Raw genomic sequence first — 18,709 nt, 5'->3', positions numbered from 1 at the left:
CATATGGCATCTGTGTGTGTGTGTTCTGGATTGTGTATACTTAGTAGGGAGAATGTATTTCTTGACATGTATCAACTTGTACTTTTAGAGAGATTCCTCTACTGCTTTTTGACCATGTAGTTTTCTTTCTGCTGGATTAGAGCCATTTAGCCCTTTGTGTTTGTGGGTTTATTATTACCTGTGTGTTCCCAGTAACCAGTCATGTTGTGCTTTGGCTGTGATGGAGAGTGAGTTTAAGATGCTGTGGAAGATATAAAGAAGGCATGCTCACTTCCATGAAAGAATTAGTTAGTAGAGGCATGAAAATGGGTAAAAATTCTGACAGTATTTCAAGAACAAAGTGAGAGAGTCAAGCAGGTCCTTATGGGCACTTGCAGTAATAACATGGGGAGGCGGCACAAGTTGCTGAAGCTGAGCTGGTGTGGGATGGAGTGTGTGTTTGGTTCTGAGGATGTGCTCCACCGTGAGGTCGTGTAGTTGCCTAGTGGTTAATGTTTATTTGTTTTGACCTGCCTTGAGAAGTCTGGTAGTCCTTCTCTTCCATGTTACTCCATATACTGTTTATGGAGAAGACAGTTCAACGAGCACCAGCTGTACTGCAGCACAGAGCTAAGTCTGACATACCCACTTTTAAATACATATTATAAAAAGAGCATTGAAAATAGTGGCTTACTTTTTGGCCCTTTCTTTGTGCAGGGCACTGCATGGAGTGTGTCACCTAAGTCATCACTGTGTTTGTCCTAGGAAAACAAGGCTGGTAGCAGAGGAGGGCCTGTCTGGGTCCTGGGTCTGAACCCCTGGGACTGCTTCTTTTTAGAAGTACAAGTTTGATCTTGTAGGTCTTTTTTTGGGGGGGAAGACAGCCATTCCATTATAAAGTTAATTTTCTATCACTTGGCAGTCTTTAATTGTAATAAGGCTTTCTGCCTTTAGAAGAATTAGATTTGGGGTGCTTGAGTGACTCAGTTGGTTAAGTGTCCTGACTCTTGATTTTGGCTCAGGTCATGATCTCACAGTTCATGGGATTGAGCCCTGTTTTGGGCTCTGCGCTGACAGCTGAGGCCTGCTTGGGATTTTCTCTCTCTCTCTCTCTCTCTCTCTCTCCCTCTCCCTCTCCCTCTCCCTCTCCCTCCCTCCCTCCCTCCCCCCCCCTCACTTTCTCCCCCTCCCCCTCTCCCTCTGCCCTTCTTCCCCTCTCATTCTCTCTTTTTCTCAAAATAAATAAATAAACAATTTTTAAAAAAGAAGAATTAGATTTACTTAATGTTAATGTCCGAGTAACATTAGGTTTCCTTCAGAGTGGGTGGCATTAGGTTTTGGTTTTCAGTTTGTAAAGCCAGGTTGAGGTGTAGTGCTGTGTTCCTAGGAAGCTTCCTCTGCATTCTGAGGGCTATTGGCCGGGCCAGGTGGGGGGGGGGGGGGAGTGGGGTGGGGAGCCTGCAGGATGTCTGGACCATGTCATTGACCTGTGTAGAGTATGCACATGCGTGATGGATGTGCAAATGTGCAGGCACTGCTGTGTGCAGTTTTACAGCAGGTGTGTATATATGTAGATGTGTAGGGTCAGTGCATCAGCAGTACTTCTCATCTGATGGCTAAAAGGAGTAGATGATGCACAACTGTGAATACCAAAATATAAAGAGTTGTTAATGGCTAATTGTGTTACTTGAATTTTTTCCAGCGTTTTGAAGATGCTTGTTTACTTTTCTTCTCTAGCTTTTGTCTGGTCCTCTGAGCCCTAACGAGAGTTTTCTGAGATACCTTACTCTTCCACAAGATAATGAGCTCGCCATTGACTTACAACAAACTGCAGTTGTTGTCATGGCCCATTTAGACCGCCTGGCTACTCCCTGTATGCCACCTCTGTGTAGCTCGCCAACATCTCATAAGGTACCTGCGCTAGCAGTGTTTATTCTTTGTATCTTTGTGTGTACTACAGTCATTAGCACCTGTAGGTTCTCATTCTGTGCCACTTTCTCTGGTATTGGGGGTGGAGCTGGCTTACAGCCTTTTTTTTTTTTTTTTTTTTTTTTTGGAAGTAGGGTCCACGTCCAGTGTGGATCTTTAACTCACAACCCTGGGATCAAGAGTTGGATGCTCCACTAACTGAGCCAGCCAGACACTCTGCTGGTGTACAAGTGTAAACATGTATACATTTTAAGGTATTGTCAGTGGTCAGAGTGAGTGGTTAGCAAGCTGAGGTGTACATGGGTTGAGGACCCAATTCAGTGTTGCAGGTTCCAGATTCAGGAGGTATAGCTCCAGAGAACTCTCCTTTATCCAAACAACCACATGCTGTCCTGCCTTCCTCAGGGAGATTCCAGCGTATTTTTTTGTACACTAGGAGCTCAGAACATGGGCTGTCTGTGATGCTGCTCAGAGCACTGATGACACTAATCTACATGTGTGTAGAGCCTGCCACTGCAGGCCACCTGAGGACTTCACATTCACAGTTGCATCTGACCATCACAACACTACCCCACTGTATTGATGAGAAAACTGCCATTTGGAGTGGCAGTGAATTTTGGCAGGGTCACACAGAATAATCCTGGATTTGAATCCAGTTTTTTCTAACTTTTATTTTTAGCAGGATGTGTATTTATCTCATTTTATAGTCATTTGTTTTTTTCCAAATAATTATATTCACATGGTTCAAAAATCAAAATTAAATGCAGAGACGATGTTATTTCCCTGTCCCCCCACCCACCTGGTTTTGCACCTGCTACTTTTCATTTTTCTAGTCTCTTATATATCCTTCAGTATTCTCTGAAATGAATATATTAGTGGTAGCATGTTGTAGCTTATTTTTGTCACTACACAGTTTGTACCAAGGAGTTTATCAATAAACAAAGCCTCTCTCTTTATTTTAATGCAACTCAGTATTCCATGTATGGTTGTATCATGATTTTTTTGTTGGAATCTGTGTGGTCAGAAGTGTACTATTCCAGTAGTGCTGCAATGACCAACCTCATACATTTGTTCTTGTTCGTGCAAATGCATGCACCGGTGGTGATGTACCTGATGTGGGTGGACACTAGCCGATTATCACAAAATTGTTCACACACAGCTTGATCCTTCTCATCCCCACCAACAGTTGGATACTTGTCTGCCAGCCTTGTGCTTAGGCTTTTAGGTTTCTGCCTGTTATGGTAAAAATGGTAACCTGATATGTTTTGAGCATTTGTTTAAGGTTTACTTGTATTACTGTTTTTTTTTTTTTTTTACTTGTATTACTTTTTAATGGGCTCTGTTAAGATGAAGTGCTGTGGAAAATCATGCTTGATCTTACCTGTAACTGAGGTAATATGGATGTTTTGAGTTATTTTGATGTTTTGGATCATCTCCTTTCTTTACTTGCTTTGTTTTTATCCCACAGTATCTCTGTGTTACTCTTAGCATAAATTATTCTTTTTTTGACTAAGAAAGAAATTTTCTTGCCACTCTAAACAAAATGTTTACTTTGTTATCTTACAGGGATCATTGCAAGAGGTCATAGGATGGGGGTTAATAGGATGGAAATACTATGCCAATGTGATTGGTCCAATTCAGTGTGAAGGACTTGCCAATCTGGGAGTCACGCAAATTGCCTGTGCTGAGAAGCGCTTCCTGATCTTGTCAAGGAATGGCCGTGTGTACACGCAGGCCTACAACAGTGACACACTGGTGGGTGTTCTGGGCCCAGATTGCTTTCCTTGGTGGGTGGTTTTCTACTACAGGAGCTACAGAGGTGTCTAGTCTTTAAGTCATTTGATTTCTGAAGATTTGGAAACCTCTGTTCAGTGTATTTTATTAGTTTTATTTAATAATCTCAATCATAATTGTTGCCAAAATCTTGGGGCAGAATTTCTTAATTGTTAAGATCAGGAGCTCCTTATAGTAACACTTATTGCCCATTATGAATCCCATTTTTAAACTAACTTTCTATGTGTAAACTCAATTGACTTTGGGGGTGAGGCAGTATCAGATAATCTGAGGAAATTGGGCCTTGTCAGATAGTACATGTTCCTATTAAAGAAAGGTGCTCTTTACCTGGGGTTGTTGAGTTTTCATTGTGTGGAGGTGGCCTAGTAATGTCACAGAGCTCTTAGAGGCTGCCCACTCTTCTGTTGGTAGTGGGCAGGGCATCTAGACAGTTGGCTGGCAGTCTCCATAGGCTCATGTTCTTTCAGTTCCAGGAGTGTTTGTTAAAATAAGATGCGTGAGAAGAGTCATGCTGTTTTCATTGTCCTTGGACTGCTTACTAATTTTCTTCCTATTTTTACCCTTTTAGGCCCCACAGCTGGTCCAGGGTCTTGCCTCCAGAAACATTGTAAAGATTGCTGCCCATTCTGATGGTCACCACTACCTGGCTCTGGCAGCCACCGGAGAGGTGTACTCCTGGGGCTGTGGGGATGGAGGACGGTTGGGCCATGGGGACACTGTGTATGTATGGCCCATTCTTGTAATTGACTTGCTCTTCTTTTGAGTTACTGTATCCAAAATAGGGTGGAAAAGGAGTGTGAATGGGTGTTCCAGTTGCTCTGACATTTAGGGCTAGGGTGGAGAAAGCAATCAAGATGTGTCAGCCCCTGGGTGATGCTATGGGAGTTCTGCCCACAGCACAGAAGATGACATCAATTGGCCTTCGTGTTCTTCTCTCTCAGATGGAATGCTTCCAGCTTTTGTCACTCCTGTTTTAACTATACATGGCACACCTCACACTGTGGAATTTTCTAAAGCAAATCCCACGCTACTTGTTTCTTCATTCACAAACACTTCAACATGTGTCTATCAAATAAGATCCTCCTTTCCTTGAGCCATTTCATTTTCATAGGTACAAAAATATTTCTTAATGTCCTATTTTGTAGAAGCTTTTGATTATTGTGAGAGACCAGGAATAAAACAAAATGATTGTTCTAAATGCATTGTTGTGAAAATGGAGAGTACCCATAGCTGCCACAGAGTGGTGGGAACACTTTTATATATTGCTGGTTTGAGTGGAGCCTAGTGAAGCAAAACTTGGGCATTTGATTAAAATTGAAGATGCACTTGAAGGGGGTCAGAGGCATGAACAGCACTGTTGAGAGGAGTCTGGCCTGTTCTCACTGCAATGGGATGGAGTTGGACATCCCTGGGTAGAATCCCAAGCCATGAAAAAAGCTGAGCAATGTGTATTGAGTGTTAGCATTCAGCAGAAATATTCCAAACTTGGCAGTATTGTCAGGATTCAGAAAAGTGTGGTAAAACGATGGTGAGAAACAAAGGAATGATAACTACAGAATTTAGAATTGTTATTCTCAGACTGAAAGGGATGAGATGGGCAGGGCTCATAGGTTGAAAGGATGGAGATACAGGGTGGAGGCATTAGTTTTTACTTCCAGTATGCTAGTTGTAATTTGGACTAAATTACAAAAAAAAAAAAAGCTACCTTGTAATAAAATAATACTCAGTTGAGGTTAAGTGCTAGATGCTAGGAGTTGGAGAGAAACTTTGGGAGATTGAAACTTGAGCTGAACAGGAGGGAGAAATGGTATCAGAATAGGGTTGTTCAGCTCTCCCTGTGCCTGTATGTGCCCCTGCCTCTGTGTGTATTTATTTATTTTGCAGAATAGTGGGTCACAAAGTTAGTATACCATGTTTTTGGAGAGGCTAGAGTAGGTGTTAACAATCACAGTGAACATGTTATGGATTGAAAGCATAAGGTATTTTTCTAGTTTTGAAAGTGAAGAGCCAACTAGTAAGGCCTCTACCTGCTGAATTCTTACTGCCTCCTATTTTTCAGTTGTAAAATATAATTTGGAGTGTGATTAGTAAACCTTGCTCCTTCATTCCCTCCTCATTTATTTAACAAATGTGTAAATTTTAGCCATCTGTATGAGGTTTACAAATCCATCAATTTTAAGAGAACAGTTTAATGAATTTCAGCAAATGCACCATAACTGAGACACAAATTATTTCCATTGCCCCTGCTATTTTCTTTGGATCCTTTGCAGTCAACTCCTGCTCTCTACCTCCAGTTCCTGTCAACCACTTGTCTGCCCTCTGTCACTATATGGTATTTTGTTTCTGGCCCCTTCACTTAGCAGAGTTCCTAAGCTTCAGCCAAGTTGTTGGGCGTGTCAGTACTTGCTTTGTCCCTGTTGCTGAGTGATCTGTTTATGGATGGGCCACTGTTTTGGACCATTGTGAACAAAGCTGCTCTGGACTTGATTGTATGAGTCTTTAACACTGTTTTGATATTACTGCTGGATGTCATGCTTGGCATTGGGTACCCAATTAACACACAATCATGGAAATGTTACGTGTTTGAATTCTGTGTTCCTTAATTATTTCATAAGACAGTTGAAAGGCCAAACTGTCTTGGCACTCTGATAGTTTATTCTGATAGTTATTTTCTTTGCTAACACTAATAGGACATGCTTAGAAGGACATTCATATTTGTTCCCATTCTCTCCACAGGCCTTTGGAAGAGCCTAAGGTGATCTCTGCTTTCTCTGGAAAGCAGGCTGGGAAGCATGTGGTGCACATCGCATGTGGAAGCACATATAGTGCAGCCATCACTGCCGAGGGGGAGCTGTACACCTGGGGCCGAGGGAACTACGGCCGACTAGGCCATGGTACATTTGCTGTGAGCTGGCTCGAGCATGTGGTGGGAGGTTTTCTCTTTGGAGGGACTTACATTAATGATATTCCTATCTGTTTGAAGGCTCCAGTGAAGACGAGGCCATCCCAGTGCTGGTAGCTGGGCTTAAAGGATTGAAGGTCATTGATGTGGCATGCGGGAGCGGGGACGCTCAAACCCTGGCCGTGACAGAGAATGGTATGCAGTACTCATGCTGCCCTGGGCAGGTTCTCAGGATGAGGAGTGCCGCTTTCCTAGAGGGAGTAAGCTTTGGAATAGAGTGCACCTCATATGGTTGCCCCTTTGTCCATTTTTAAGTGGTGTGCACCTCTGGGTCCTTGGCAGAGGTCCAGAAGTTATAAGACTTTTAATTTCTGTGGCCCAAAACTGCTAATTAGCAGATACATCCTAACTATTTGGGCATTTTATTTATTTTTTTATTAAAAAAAATTTTTTTTAAATATGAAATTTATTGTCAAATTGGTTTCCAAACAACACCCAGTGCTCATCCCAACAGGTGCCCTCCTCAATGCCCATACCACTTTCCCCTCCCTCCCACCCCCCATCAACCCTCAGTTTATTCTCAGTTTTTAAGAGTCTTATGGTTTGCCTCCTTCCCTCTCTGTTTTTTTTCCTTCCCTTCCCCCATAGTCTTCTGTTAAGTTTCTCAGGATCCACAAGAGTGAAAACATACGGTATCTGTCTTTCTGTATGACTTATTTCACTTAGCATAACACTCTCCAGTTCCATCCATGTTGCTACAAAAGGCCAGATTTCATTCTTTCTCATTGCCAAGTGGTATTCCATTGTGTATATAAACCACAAATTCTTTATCCATTCATCAGTTGATGGACATTTAGGCTCTTTCCATAATTTGGCTATTATTGAAAGTGCTGCTATAAACATTGGGATACAAGTGCCCCCACGCATCAGCACTCCTGTATCCCGTGGGTAAATTCCTAGCAGTGCTGTTTCTGGGTCATAGGGTAGATCTATTTTTAATTTTTTGAGGAACCTCCACACTGTTTTCCAGAGCGGCTGCACCAGTTTGCATTCCCACCAACAGTGCAAGAGGGTTCCTGTTTCTCCACATCCTCGCCAGCATCTATAGTCTCCTGATTTGTTCCTTATAGCTACTCTGACTGGCATGAGGCGGTATCTGAGTGCGGTTTTGATTTGCATTTCCCTGATGAGGAGTGACATTGAGCATCTTTTCATGTGCCTGTTGGCCATCTGGATGTCTTCTTCAGAAAAGTGTCTCTTCATGTTTTCTGCCCATTTCTTCACTGGATTATTTGTTTTTTGGGTGTGGAGTTTAGTGAGTTCTTTACAGATTTTGGATACTAGCCCTTTGTCCCATATGTCCTCTGCAAATATCTTTTCCCATTCCGTCAGTTGCCTTTTAGTTTTGTTGATTGTTTCCTTTGCAGTGCAGAAGCTTTTTATCTTCATGAGGTCCCAATAGTTCATATTTGCTTTTAATTCCCTTGCCTTTGGAGATGTGTCAAGTAAGAAATTGCTGTGGCTGAGGTCAGAGAGGTATTTTCCTGCTTTCTCCTCTAGGGTTTTGATGGTTTCCTGTCTCACATTCAGGTCCTTCATCTATTTTGAGTTTATTTTTGAGAATGGTGTAAGAAAGTGGTCTGGTTTCATTCTTCGGCATGTTGCTGTCCAGTTCTCCCAGCACCATTTGTTAAAGAGACTGTCTTTTTTTGATTGGATGTTCTTCCCTGCTTTGTCAAAGATTAGTTGGCCATACTTTTGTGGATCCAGTTCTGGAGTCTCTATTCTATTCCATTGGTCTGTGTGTCTGTTTTTGTGCCAATACCATGCTGTCCTGATGACTGCAGCTTTGTAGTAGAGGCTACAGTTTGGGATTGTGATGCCTCCCGCTTTGGTCGTCGTCTTCTTCAATATTACTTTGGCTATTCGGGGTCTTTTGTGGTTCCACACAAATTTTAGGATTGCTTGTTCTAGCTTCAGGAAGAATGCTGGTGCAATTTTGATTGGGATTGCATTGAATGTGTAGATAGCTTTGGGTAGTATTGACATTTTAGCAATATTTATTCTTCCAATCCATGAGCACGGAATGTTTTTCCATTTCCTTGTATCTTCTTCGATTTCCTTCATAAGGCTTTCTATAGTTTTCAGCACACAGATCTTTTACATCTTTGGTTAGGTTTATTCCTAGGTATTTTATGATTCTTGGTGCAATTGTGAATGGGGTCAGTTTCTTTGGCTTTCTGTTGCTTCATTATTAGTGTATAAGAATGCAGCTGATTTCTGTACATTAATTTTGCATCCTGTGACTTTGCTGAATTCATGTATCAGTTCTAGAAGACTTTTGGTGGAGTCTGTCGGGTTTTCCATGTATAATATCATGTCATCTGCAAAAAGCAAAAGCTTGACTTCATCTTTGCCAATTTTGATGCCTTTGATTTCCTTTTGTTGTCTGATTGCTGATGCTAGCACTTCCAACACTATGTGAAACAGCAGCGGTGAGAGTGGACATCCCTGTCGTGTTCCTGGTCTCGGGGGGAAAGCTGTCAGTTTTTCCCCATTGAGGATGATGTTAGCTGTGGGCTTTTCATAAATGGCTTTTATGATGTTTAAGTATATTCCTTCTATGCCGACTTTCTTGAGGGTTTTTATTAAGAAAGGATGCTGAACTTGGTCAAATGCTTTTTCTGCATCGATTGACAGGATCATATGGTTCTTATCTTTTCTTTTATTAATGTGATGTATCACGTTGATTGATTTGTGAGTGTTGAACCAGTCCTGCAGCCCAGGAATGAATCCCACTTGATCATGGTGAATAATTCTTTTTATATGCTGTTGAATTCGATTTGCTAGTATCTGATTGAGAATTTTTGCGTCCATATTCATCAGGGATATTGGCCTGTAGTTCTCTTTTTTTGCTGGGTCTCTGTCTGGTTTGGGAATCAAAGTAATGCTGGCTTCATAGAATGAGTCTGGAAGTTTTCCTTCCCTTTCTATTTTTTGGAACAGCTTGAGAAGGATAGGTATTACCTCTGCTGTAAATGTTTGGTAGAATTCCCCTGGGAAGCCATCTGGTCCTGGGCTCTTATTTGTTGGGAGGTTTTTGATAACTGATTCAATTTTTTCGCTGGTTATGGGTCTGTTCAAGTTTTCTATTTCTTCCTGTTTGAGTTTTGGAAGTGTGTGGGTGCTTAGGAATGTGTCCATTTCTTCCAGGTTGTCCAGTTTGTTGGCATATAATTTTTCATAGTATTCCCTGATAATTGCTTGCATTTCTGAGGGATTGGTTGTACTAATTCCATTTGCATTCATGACTTTATCTATTTGGGTCCTCTCCCTTTTCTTTGTGAGAAGCCTGGCTAGAGGTTTATCAATTTTGTTTATTTTTTCAAAAAAAAACAACTCGTGGTTTCATTGATCTGCTCTACAGTTTTTTTTTAGATTCTATATTGTTTATTTCTGCTCTGATCTTTATTATTTCTCTTCTTCTGCTGGGTTTGGGGTGTCTTTGCTGTTCTGCTTCTATTTCCTTTAGGTGTGCTGTTAGATTTTGTATTTGGGATTTTGTTTCTTGAGATAGGCCTGGATTGCAATGTATCTTCCTCTCAGGACTGCCTTTGCTGCATCCCAAAGCGTTTGGACTGTTGTATTTTCATTTTGATTTGTTTCCATATATTTTTAAATTTCTTCTCTAAGTGCCTGGTTGACCCATTCATTCTTTAGTCGGGTGTTCTTTAACCTCCATGCTTTTGGAGGTTTTCCAGGCTTTTTCCTGTGGTTGATTTCAACTTTCATAGCACTGTGGTCTGAAAGTGTGCATGGTATGATCTCACTTCTTGTATACTTATGAAGGGCTGTTTTGTGACCCAGTCAGTATGTGATCTATCTTGGAGAATGTTCCATGCGCACTCGAGAAGAAAGTATATTCTGTTGCTTTGGGATGCAGAGTTCTAAATATATCTGTCAAGTCCATCTGATCCAATGTATCATTCAGGACCCTTGTTTCTTTATTGATCCTGTGTCTACATGATCTCTCCATTCCTGTAAGTGGGGTATTAAAGTCCCCTGCAATTACCACATTCTTATCAATAAGGTTGCTTATGTTTGTGATTAACTGTTTTATATATTTGGGGGCTCCCGTATTCGGCGCGTAGACATTTATAATCGTTAGTTCTTCCTGATGGATAGACCCTGTAATTATATAATGCCCTTCTTCATCTCTTGTTACAGCCTTAAATTTAAAGTCTAGTTTGTCTGATATAAGTATGGCCACTCCAGCTTTCTTTTGACTTCCAGTAGCATGATAGATAGTTCTCCATCCCCTCACTTTCAATCTGAAGGTGTCCTCAGGTCTAAAATGAGTCTCTTATAGACAGAGAATAGATGGGTCTTGTTTCATTGTCCATTCTGATACCCTGTGTCTTTTGGTTGGAGCATTTAGTCCATTTACATTCAGTGTTGTTATTGAAAGATACGGGTTTAGAGTCATTGTGATGTGTGTGGGTTTCATGCTTGCAGTGATGTCTCTGGTACTTTGTGGTCTTTGCAACATTTCACTCACAGAATCCCCCTTAGGATCTCTTGTAGGGCTGGTTTAGTGGTGATGAATTCCTTCAGTTTTTGTTTGTTTGGGAAAACCTTATTTATTTCTGAGAGACAGAGAAAGGCAGACCATGAGTAGAGGCGGGGGATAGAGAGAGAAAGAGAGAGATACAGAATCCCAAGCAGGCTCCAGGCTCTGAGCTGTTAGCCCAGAGCCTGATGCGGGGTTCAAACTCACGAAATGGGAGACTGTGACCTAAGGTGAAGTCGTATGCTCAACTGGCTAAGGTACCCAGGCACCCCTAGGGATTTTATTTTTTAATATAAAATGAGAGTTACAGTAGAATAATTGACATTATGAATTGTTTCTGGTTATTATGTTTCTTAATGTCTAGCTATCTTTGATTCCCTATGGTGAATCCTGCTTTTGTCTGTGTGGATTCAGAGTACAAAGGTACATTGTTGGCTTGTTTTTGATTTTACTTTTGTATTTGTCTTCATTAGTGAGACTGTACTCATTTTGCTTTTTTTGAGCATATATTTATTAGGTTTAACGGTTAGAATTAGATTGATATTTTAAACTGTTATTTGTTAATGTTGTGAGGGTCTGTCCTCAGAATCATGGTGATCTGTCAAAATCAGCTGGGGAGCCTGTCTCCCCTCTCCTGCAGAAGTTGAATGGCAGATTGGGAATTGACTTACTTCTGGGAATTTCTTTAGTAAGAGGACAAAAATAATTTCAGTCATCTTCATGTCCACATAGGGCCCCTCCTCGCCCCACACCTATTCCCACTAAAGGATAGGCATAGAGTCATCTTTCTTCTGCTTCTATGAGTCTTAGAGAAAAATGGTCTCATCAGTCATCTGAAAGTTCTCTTCTGGCATGAAGCTTTCAGTTTGACGTCTTGGTTTTAAGTGTCCATTGTTGAGTGATTGATAATATGTTATAAAACTCTTAACAAGGAAGTTTTTTCTTAAGTAAGCTTTATTAGGGCTTGTTCTTGAATTCTTAGTGTGAAACTGCTACATAAATAAAACTGTGTAAAGTGTTGACTAAATTGCCTTGATTGGAAACTGTGCATGCTGTTTACCTCCCACTGGTGTTTCTTTGGTGCGGGTGTTATAAAGGGAAATGTCCCTGGTATATTACTATTCTTTGAGAAGACTGGTTTAGTAGAAGCCTGCTTCTCTGTTCGGTCTGGTCCTGGATGACAGGCTCACTGAAAAAAATTGGAGAAAGTGGGAATTGTGGGCTGGGCTATGTGAACAACAGGCATTTTGCAAGGCATGTAGTATATGCACATTCTTTGATAATTGTGTATGGGTCTGCTGAGTTGAACATTGCTATGTTTCTTTCACTGACCACCTGCTAGTGTATCATATACAGTTTTAGATCAGGGATTGACTGTTTTTGCAAATAGACTGATATTGTAATGCCACCTTGCTTATGTATTATCTGTGGCTGCTTTCCTATGACAGGGGAACAATTAGATAATTGTAACAGAGACCACATTGCCCACAAAGCCTAAAAATACTTACCTTCTGAGCCCTAACAGAAAGTTTGCTGGGGCGCCTAGGTTGTTCAGCTAGTTAAGCATTCGACTCTTGATTTTGGCTTAGGTCATGATTTCATCGTTTGTGGGATTGAGCCCTGCATCGAGCTCTTTGCTGGCAGTGTGGAGTCTGCTTGGGATTCTCTCTCTCCCTCTCTCTGCCCCTCCCCTGCTGTCTCTCTCAAAATAAATAAATAAACATTAAAAAATATTTTTAAAAATTTGCTGATCTTTAGATTATTTAAAACAGAATGGAGGAGTGTCTGGGTGGCTCAGTCGGTTGATTGTCCAACTCTTGATTTTGGTTCAGGTCACAATCTCATGGTTGTGAAATTGAGCTCTGCACTGAGTGTGGAGCCTGCTTAAGATTCTGTGTCTCTCTCTCTCTCTGTGTCTCTCTTCCCCTCATCCTCTACTACCTCTCTTCCCTGCTCGTGTGCTCTCTCTTTAAAAAAAAAAAGAAAAAAAAACTTAGTCACTTATGGAGCGATGTAATTTCTTCTTTTATATTTCTTCTCATTTCTTTTCTACAGTTTTCACCTGCACCTAATTTAGCAGGTTTCTTTTTTAATAATTCATATTTATTGACTTTTTGCAAATTATCAGAGTAAATATAAAACAAACACATTTTTGTAATTTATTGCTTTATATAATATTTAATTAGATTATACTCACAAACATTATTAGAAAGAAATGCCGTCCTGCAGTTGACTTGTGGTCAGCATGACAGGAACAGTGTGCAGGCAGACTTGAGAGAGAGTGGTCAGGAAACTACAGCTGTGTTCAATGGGTCCAGTTATAGTATTTTATAGAGGCAGTGGGTCTTTTGTTCTGTTTTCACTACTTGGTTGAACTGAACCCAGTCATTGAGCACAAACTAGGAAGAGTCAGGACTTTATTCTTTTAGCTAAAAACAAAAACAAAAAACCACACCCAGCTTTCCTTTTCCTATTGCTTCTATATCAACCTGAAGTATAAACTAGATTTCATTTGGTAAGCGGTCACCTGGTTATTGTTATTATAGTTAATATACTATATATATAAGTCTAGATTTATGTTATTGGTTATATTGAGTATTTTCAGCCACTTAGAAGTTGCATTAAGATGTACAGTTATTTTTACTTAAATATATTTGTATTTTTTAGGTCAGGTGTGGTCTTGGGGAGATGGTGACTATGGAAAATTGGGCAGAGGTGGTAGTGACGGCTGCAAAACACCAAAGCTTATTGAAAAGCTTCAAGACTTGGATGTTGTGAAAGTCCGATGTGGAAGTCAGTTTTCTATCGCTTTGACGAAAGATGGCCAGGTTTATTCATGGGGAAAAGGTGACAATCAGAGACTCGGGCATGGAACAGAGGAACATGTTCGTTATCCCAAACTCTTGGAAGGCTTGCAAGGTAAGTGCAAAATGAAAACTTTTAAAACCTTTTGAAGCTTTTTCTTTAGTAATCTTTTAAAGTTTGTAGGTCTTTCCTTTATTTACCTACTATTTCACGAATTAACTCATCATTAGAAGGCTTTTACCCACATTTTTATAGGTATAGATTATAAATGGAAAATGGTTTTGTTTCTATTTAAAAATGGTGTAGAATTATTCTCACCAGATTTATTTTGAAATTCGTTCAGTTTTACAAATATTGGTGCCAGGCATCTATTCATCACTATGTAAGCTGGCCTTAGTGAGATTAACTTCTGTTGGTGAGGTCACCTGTAGTTATACTGTAGACATTGCTAAGATGACGGGTGTATATAGTGCTGTGGGAGCACAGTGGGAGGAGATAGGATTGGTGTGCCTAGAGTGGTCTCATTTGAAATTATCCTTGATAGGTGAATCCTGCTTATTTGGTTTCAAGGGCATCTAGCATGCATTCTAGATAGAATGGGAGCCCAGGCATGTAGGTGTGCTTTGGCAGGTGCCTTCTGAAGTGTGGGAGAGGTTGGTGATAGGTTTATCAGGTGGGGCTTGTAGTGCTTTATCTAAGGGGTGAGCAGACTGTTTTCCTAAAGGACCTAGACCATAAGTATTTTAGCTTTGAGTACCATACACTGTATGTCTCAACTACTCTTTTTCTGCTTTTGTACCCCAAAAGTAGCCATGGACAATATGTAAACAAATGGTCCTGGCTATGTTAACGGCTTTATTCATAGAAACAACCCTTGGCCTGTGTTTGGCATGAGGGATGAAGTTTGTTGGATCTCTGTGCTGGATCCTACTTTATGTTTTTGCTTTTTTGTCAAGGGAGTTTAAAGGGAGACTTTTACATAGGACTTGCTAGTTTCTTTCCTGATGACAAGGTTTTATGGTGTCTATTATTTTCTAAGTTTCTGAGATAAGTTGTAGGGTAATACAGTTGGTTTATATTATGGAGCTATGTTTAAATTTTGTTAGCCTTTCTTGTTTATATTTTTTTCATTTAGCTAAAGAAATATGCTTCCTCAGCAACATTTATTAGATACAGAGAGAGCTTATCATGAAAATATTTAAATAATTTTTGGTACATTTTGGTTGTTAACTTATCATAGGCTCTTAGAATTGTTCTCCTTACTCTAGTAGAATTTTGCAGCTGAATTATTTTTTCTCTTGACATTTCTGAAGACATTCCTTGTGCTGGTCATGTTAGACTTACTATTAAGCAAAAATATAATACTTGCATAACACTGTTTAAATAGGAAAAATGTATTATTTGACTTTAGAAAAAAGAGATTTTTGTCTTAGAAAACTTCCTTAATGAAGAGGGTACTTTGATATTCATCAGGATAGCCCACAATGTAGGCTATAAAACACCCCTTAACATATTTAAAAGAAGGGAGATCAAACAATGTCTGCTGTCAGACTACAATATAATTAAACTAAAAATAAAAGATAGCTGAAATGTCCCCAAGTACATGGAGATAAACTTCCAGGGTGCCGGGGTTGCTAAGTCAGTTAAGCATCTGACTGGCTCAGGTCATGATCTCACGGTTTGTGGGCTCCAGCCCCACATTGGGCTGTCTGCTGTCAGCTCAGAGCCCACTTGGGATTCTCTGTCTTCCTCTCTCTCTCCTGCTTGTGCATACTCACACACTGTTTCTCTCAAAAATAGATAAACATTAAAAAAATATTAAAAAATAAACACTAAACTTCCAAATAACACATGGTCAAACAAAAAACTCTCAAGAGAAATTTTAAAATATTTTGAACTAAATGAAAATGAAAACAACTTACCAAAATTTGTGGGATGCTGTGAAAGCAGTGCTTAGAAAGATATTTATAGCACTGAATTCATGTATTATAAAAGAAGAAAGATCTAAAGTTAGTAATCTTTGTGTTCAGGAGAGGAAACCATCAACAAAATGAAAAGGCAACCTACAGAATGGGGGAAATATTTGTAAATCATATATGGGATAAAGGATTAATATCCAAAATATATAAAGGACTCATACAATTCAATAGCAACAAAACAAAACAAAACCTGCTCCAAAACCAATTTGTTGAAAAATTGGGCAGAGGATCTGAGTAGACATTTTTCCAAAGGTGGCTTATAGATAGCCATCAGGTATATGAAAAAGTACTCAATGTCAGTAATCTTCAGGGTAAATGCAGATCAAAACCACAGTGAGATATCACCTCATACCTGTTTGAACGGCTATTATCAAAAAGATAAGAAATAACTAGTGTTGGTGAGGATGTGGAGGAAAAGAAACTCTTGTGCACTGTTGATGGGAATGTAAATTGGTACAGCCACTGTGGAAAACAGTAAGGAGGCTTTTCAAAAATTAAACAAACAAACAAAAAAACCAACTACCATGTGATCCACCTGTTCCACTTCTGAGTATTTATCTGAAGGAAATAAATATGCTAACTCAAAAAGGTACCTGCATCCTCCTGTTCATTGCAGCATTATTCATAGTAACCAAGATATGGAAACAACCTAAGTGTCCATTGATAGATGAGTGGATAAAGAAAATGCAGTATAATGGAATATTATTCAGCCACGGAAAAGAAGGTAATTCTTCAATTTGTGTTAACATGGATGGACCTTGAGGGCATTATGCTAAGTAAATAGGTTAGACAGAGAAAGGCAAACACTGTATGATGAGAAATGAGAGAGAAGACATACTACAGATCCTTTGAACTTTATAAAGATGATAAAGGAATACTAAGAACAACTCTATGCCCCCATATTTTGTAATGTAGATGAAATGAACCAATTCTTTAAAAGACACAATTTGCCAAAACTCATACAAGAAGAAATAGACAAACTGAATCGGCCTATATCTATTAAATTGAGTCAATAATTGATAACTTTCAGAAAGCGTGAGGCCCAGATGCATTTACTGGTGAATTCTACCAAACATTTAAGGAAGAAGGGAGAAATTATACCAATTCTCTATAATCTCTGTTTCAGAGGAGAGAAGCAAAGGGAATACTTATTAACTCATTCTGTGAGGCCAGCACCACCCTAATATCAAAGCCAAAGACATGTATAAAAAAATTACAGACCAACATCTCTCATGAATATAGATGCAAAAATCTTCAATGAAATATTAACGAATCAAATTCAACAATATATAGAAAGAATTATATATCACCACTAAGTTGAGTTTATTCTGCATATGCAAGATTGGCTAATTCAGCATCCAAAAATCAATGTAATCCATCAAATGAAGAGAGGGATAAGAAAAATCACATGATCATATCAATAGATGCAGAAAAAAACATTTGATAAAATTCAATGCCTATTCCTACTAAAAACTCTCAACAAACCAGGAATGGAGAGAACTTCCTTAACTTGATAAAGAATATCTATAAAAATCCTACAGCTAACATTATACCTAATGGTAAGAAACTTGAATCCTTCCCACTAAGATCAGGTACAAGGAAAAGATGTCTCATCTCACCATCATCTCTTTTCAGAACCATGCTGGAAGTTCTAGCTAATGCAGTAAGACAATGAAAGGATAGTAAAGGAATGCAGATTGAGAAGGAAGAAATAAAACTGTTTGTTCACAGATGACATAAAAGTCTATGTAGAATATCTGAAAGAATTAACAAAAAAGCTGGAAGTAATAAATGGTTATAGCAGAGTTGTAGGATACAAAGTTAATATACCAAAGTCTTGTTTTTTTATATGTCAACAATTAAGAAGTGGAATTTGAAATAAATACATAATATCATTCACATTAGTAGTAAGGAAATGAAATAAATAGGTATAACTCTGACAAAGTAAGTACAAGAGCCATATGAGGAAAACTATGTAACTGATGAATGAAATCAAAGGAGAACTAATAAATTGAGAGATATTCTTTGTTCATGGATAGGAAGACTGAATATTGTCAGTTCTTTACAGCTTGATCTATAGATTTAATGCAATCTCCATCAAAATCTGAGCAAGTTATTGTATTGGTATTGACAGACTGATTCTAAGTTTTATGTGGAGAGGCAACAGATCTAGAATAGCTAACACAGTATTGAAGGACAAGAACAGGTTGGAGGACTGACACTATGCAGCTTCAAAACTTAATATAAAGCTACAGTAATCAGGACAGTATGACACTGATTACAGTATAGACAAATTGATCATTGAAACAAAGTAGAGAGCTCAGAAATAGACCCACATAAATATAGTTAATTGATCTTTGAGAAGGGAGCCAGGGCAATACAATGAAGCAAAGGTGAGTTTTTCAACAAATGGTGTTGGAACAATTAAACATTCACATGCAAATAAAAGTGAATACTTGATAATAGGGGAGGCTATACATGGGGTGGAGAGTATATGGGAAATCTCTGCATTTTTCCTCAATTTTGCTGTGATCCTAAAATGTTCTAAAAATAGAAAGGAAAAAAGATATACTTTGCATGATTATATCTTGGGACAGGAGAATACGATTTAATGATTAATTAAAAATACACTTATCTCTTTCTGAATGAAAAACTGAATATGGAGGAAAAAAATAACAGCTCTGGGGTGCCTGGGTGGCTCAGTCAGTTGAGTGTCCGACTGTGGCTCAGGTCAGGATCTCGCAGTTTGTG

The 18,709-nt window shown here is 39.3% G+C and overlaps 1 protein-coding gene across 5 annotated transcripts in view; it reads left to right on the top strand.

Annotated features, from left to right (window-relative positions):
- The window catches only part of HERC2 (HECT and RLD domain containing E3 ubiquitin protein ligase 2), a 284,479-nt gene that overhangs the window by 74,028 nt on the left and 191,742 nt on the right, over window positions 1-18,709 (top strand). For all 5 annotated transcript variants that reach the window (XM_047861969.1, XM_047861966.1, XM_047861967.1 and 2 more), the window contains 6 exons: window positions 1,717-1,890; window positions 3,475-3,663; window positions 4,271-4,422; window positions 6,439-6,596; window positions 6,686-6,799; window positions 13,842-14,093. In XM_047861969.1, coding sequence (XP_047717925.1) covers window positions 1,717-1,890; window positions 3,475-3,663; window positions 4,271-4,422; window positions 6,439-6,596; window positions 6,686-6,799; window positions 13,842-14,093 — 1,039 coding nt within the window. The remainder of the gene's footprint in view (window positions 1-1,716; window positions 1,891-3,474; window positions 3,664-4,270; window positions 4,423-6,438; window positions 6,597-6,685; window positions 6,800-13,841; window positions 14,094-18,709) is intronic.

The sequence above is a fragment of the Prionailurus viverrinus genome, chromosome B3 (assembly GCF_022837055.1).
Source record: "Prionailurus viverrinus isolate Anna chromosome B3, UM_Priviv_1.0, whole genome shotgun sequence".
Classification (NCBI taxonomy): domain Eukaryota; kingdom Metazoa; phylum Chordata; class Mammalia; order Carnivora; family Felidae; genus Prionailurus; species Prionailurus viverrinus.
The sequence above is the reverse complement of the archived record's forward strand: the minus strand, read 5'-3'. Positions and strand labels throughout refer to the sequence as shown.